Source organism: Trachymyrmex septentrionalis, unplaced genomic scaffold (genome assembly GCF_001594115.1).
Source record: "Trachymyrmex septentrionalis isolate Tsep2-gDNA-1 unplaced genomic scaffold, Tsep1.0 scaffold334, whole genome shotgun sequence".
Taxonomy (NCBI): Eukaryota; Metazoa; Arthropoda; class Insecta; order Hymenoptera; family Formicidae; genus Trachymyrmex; species Trachymyrmex septentrionalis.
In genome coordinates, this window is record NW_017305499.1 from 207,750 (window position 1) to 210,787 (window position 3,038).

The following is a 3,038-nucleotide window of genomic DNA, read 5'->3' on the forward strand; positions in this document are numbered from 1 at the left end:
AGTGCGTAAGCTTTGTAACAATTTAAACAAGATTACTTATTGTGATTTTGTTTAAATTAAGCTTATAACGTTATTAAAATAAGCTTATAACATTATTTATTATCATGAATAGTATCAGCATTATTTTGTTATGCATGAAAATGCATTAATGCAGCATTTTTAAATGAAATTTTGTCAAAAATTTTTTTAAACTTTAACCATTAAAATTAAAAGACTGTATGTTTTTATATAGAAATAAATTATAAATAAAAAATAAGAGGAAAAAATAAAATATACATAAATATAAAATTATTTCTTTCAAAATCTAAACTTACTTCTTGTAAGAGACAGAATTCTTATCTTAAAAGGAACACTGCATTAACGCACGCAAAAAGTGCAATTATATATTTTATGTATCTTTTATCGTATAAAAACTCGCACTATATTATAATATTATACAAATATGTATATGTTAAAATAAATTGAAAATTAAAGAAATATGTTAATATGTATTAAATAATAATATATATGTATTAAAATAATAATACATATTTACGTGTATAATAATTCTAAGTTTCCACATACGAATAGGAAATTAAAACAACGTGCTTGAGGGATTTTTGTGATTTTAAAATAAGTGTAAAAATATATATAGTTTCGCAAATTAATATAATTGAAAAAGAAAAAAAATGGAAAAAGAATATAATATCTTCACTTCATTCTTTCATTATTTTTAAATAAAAAATAAGAGATCTGTAACATTAGAAAGAATTGCACTTCCTGGATGCATATTTACATGCTAAAAATAATGTTTAAATTAATAATATTAAACATTTTGACTCAGTTAATTTATCTGTGCAAAATAAAAAGTACGATGACAGATTTTAGACATAGAAGAAAAAAATACTAAATTTTACCACATGTCAAAACGTGGACGTTCCGTTTTTATATTCAGATGCTCTGCATACCTATCTGTCACATTCAAGCACTTTGAACGTAGGTGTGGTTGTAGTAGGTGTAGGAGAATTGTGTTTGCTTACACGATGGTTCAATGATGTCTCTTGCACGTTGTCCAGATTTCCACATATCGCTCTTTTATGATTGGCCAATTTCTCTCTGTTCATGGGTGAGCCTAGAACCACCAGGGGCCATGACGCCAATCCGCATTACTCAAAAAATATACATTTAAAAAACACGATTCTTCTCAGAATGAAGAAGACTACGCGCAGATGTTAGCGAAGAGATTTGGCATAAAAATATCTGAATGCATTGTTACTTTCTATTGAATTTGAGCTGCTCGCAATAAATATGAAAATAGTTCAAGATTTCCCACTTGCAATAGGGATATGAAATAAAATCTTAATTAATATAACACTGGTGAATCTCTATATATAAATAAAAAAATTATTTTATTATTCTACTCTTCTGTTTCTTTCTCAAAGCACTAAAATGCTTCTAGAGATTCTTAAGATTGCGTTAATCATGCTTAAGACTATGCTATCAAGTGTATCCCGCAGTAAAATCTATTTGACGTAAAATATGTTTCATGCACAAAGCGTTAATAATGCATTTATGTGAATACATATTTTAATATAAAATAATTAAAAATTTAGAGAAACAATTATACATATACACAAAATATTTTTCAAAAGAGAAAAATTATAATCATTTTTGACCAAAATGTCAAAAACTGTTTGTTAGATCCCAATAAATACATATTTAAAAAAAAACATTTAAATTTTGCATATTTCAGATCAAATCTTTAAAAGTTATATGCTGCCCAAAATGAAGAAATTTGAAACAGTAAATGTTTTATATGCAGAAGATATAGAGAAAGCAAGAATTTATCCTTATTTTTAATATTTCAGACATAAAATTATATATATATATTTTTTTTTAATATAAAAAAATTTACCTACTTTTCATTCAACTTATTTTCAAAATTACATTTTCTCACCATATAGTTGGACAAGCATAAGATAAATATAAAATGTAGTATATGCTGATGCAGAATCAGAAAAGACTTGAATGTAACACAGATTTTTCTGGCATGCACATAGATGTATAAATAAAAAATTATGTACATAATAGTTATTATAATTATATATATATATATATATACATGACATCTTCTTACCTATATAACTTAGCAGTACTGGTAAAAAGATGAGACCGTGTGCTGCTCCAAATAGTACAATACCCAAATACATTCTGAAGTAAAATACCTGCAAATAGTCTTAGCTGATAATATAATTCTGAATATTTTTATACAATTAAAATACAGACAAATAGCAGAACTCCAATTATCTATTATTAATCATGATTAATAAATTTGTGATTAATAATGTAAGTAGATATTTATATCTAAATATTTTTTAATAATAAAAATATTTTAAAAGGAAATAATAGATAAAAAATTTTCTGATACACAGAAAAGATATACCAATATAACACTATTAAAGATAACAAAAATTAAAGTATGTTTTTGTATTTAAAAAATGGCAATCTTACGCAAGTTTAGTACTCTATATAATATACAATATACATATCTGTATATATGTATATTTATTGTATTGTGTGTGTGTGTGTGTGTGTGTGTGTGTGTGTGTGTGTGTGTGTGTGTGTACATACATACAATTTAATATTTTAAATTATTATTGCGATACTAAAAGTCGAGCATGTTTTTGATCTCTAATTGGCAATTTGGATTATTAGATAATTGTTTTATTCAGCAGTATATAGTAAAAAAAAAATCAACCTGGAAAATTTGACTCTTTGCAAAGCCCAATACTATAATGCCACCAAACTTTGTTAGCGTGATACCACTGAATACTGAACTCCCCATATTTGTCAATGCATCTGCGACTCTTTCAACTCTAGTTGCTTGAACTGACACGGAGAAGGAATGTACTAGATGACTGCAAAACTCGACAGCTATACCAACTGCCTGTAATACAAATTAGTAATGGATAATACATTTTTCAACAATTGTTATATAATTTGAATGCTTTTTCTTATTTTTGTAGTATATTAATATTAACATATTAATATACTACAAA

The 3,038-nt window shown here is 25.4% G+C and overlaps 1 protein-coding gene across 5 annotated transcripts in view; it reads right to left on the reverse strand.

Annotated features, from left to right (window-relative positions):
• LOC108750221 (Niemann-Pick C1 protein) overlaps positions 1-3,038 on the reverse strand; it is a 25,036-nt gene that overhangs the window by 4,335 nt on the left and 17,663 nt on the right. For 2 of the 5 annotated variants that reach the window (XM_018489545.1, XM_018489542.1), the window contains 2 exons: positions 2,738-2,926; positions 2,117-2,204 (listed from right to left, as the gene is read on the reverse strand). In XM_018489545.1, coding sequence (XP_018345047.1) covers positions 2,117-2,204; positions 2,738-2,926 — 277 coding nt within the window. Of the gene's footprint in view, positions 1-896; positions 1,112-2,116; positions 2,205-2,737; positions 2,927-3,038 lie in introns of all 5 variants that reach the window. The other 3 variants (XR_001939418.1, XM_018489544.1, XM_018489543.1) reach the window with 3 other exon arrangements.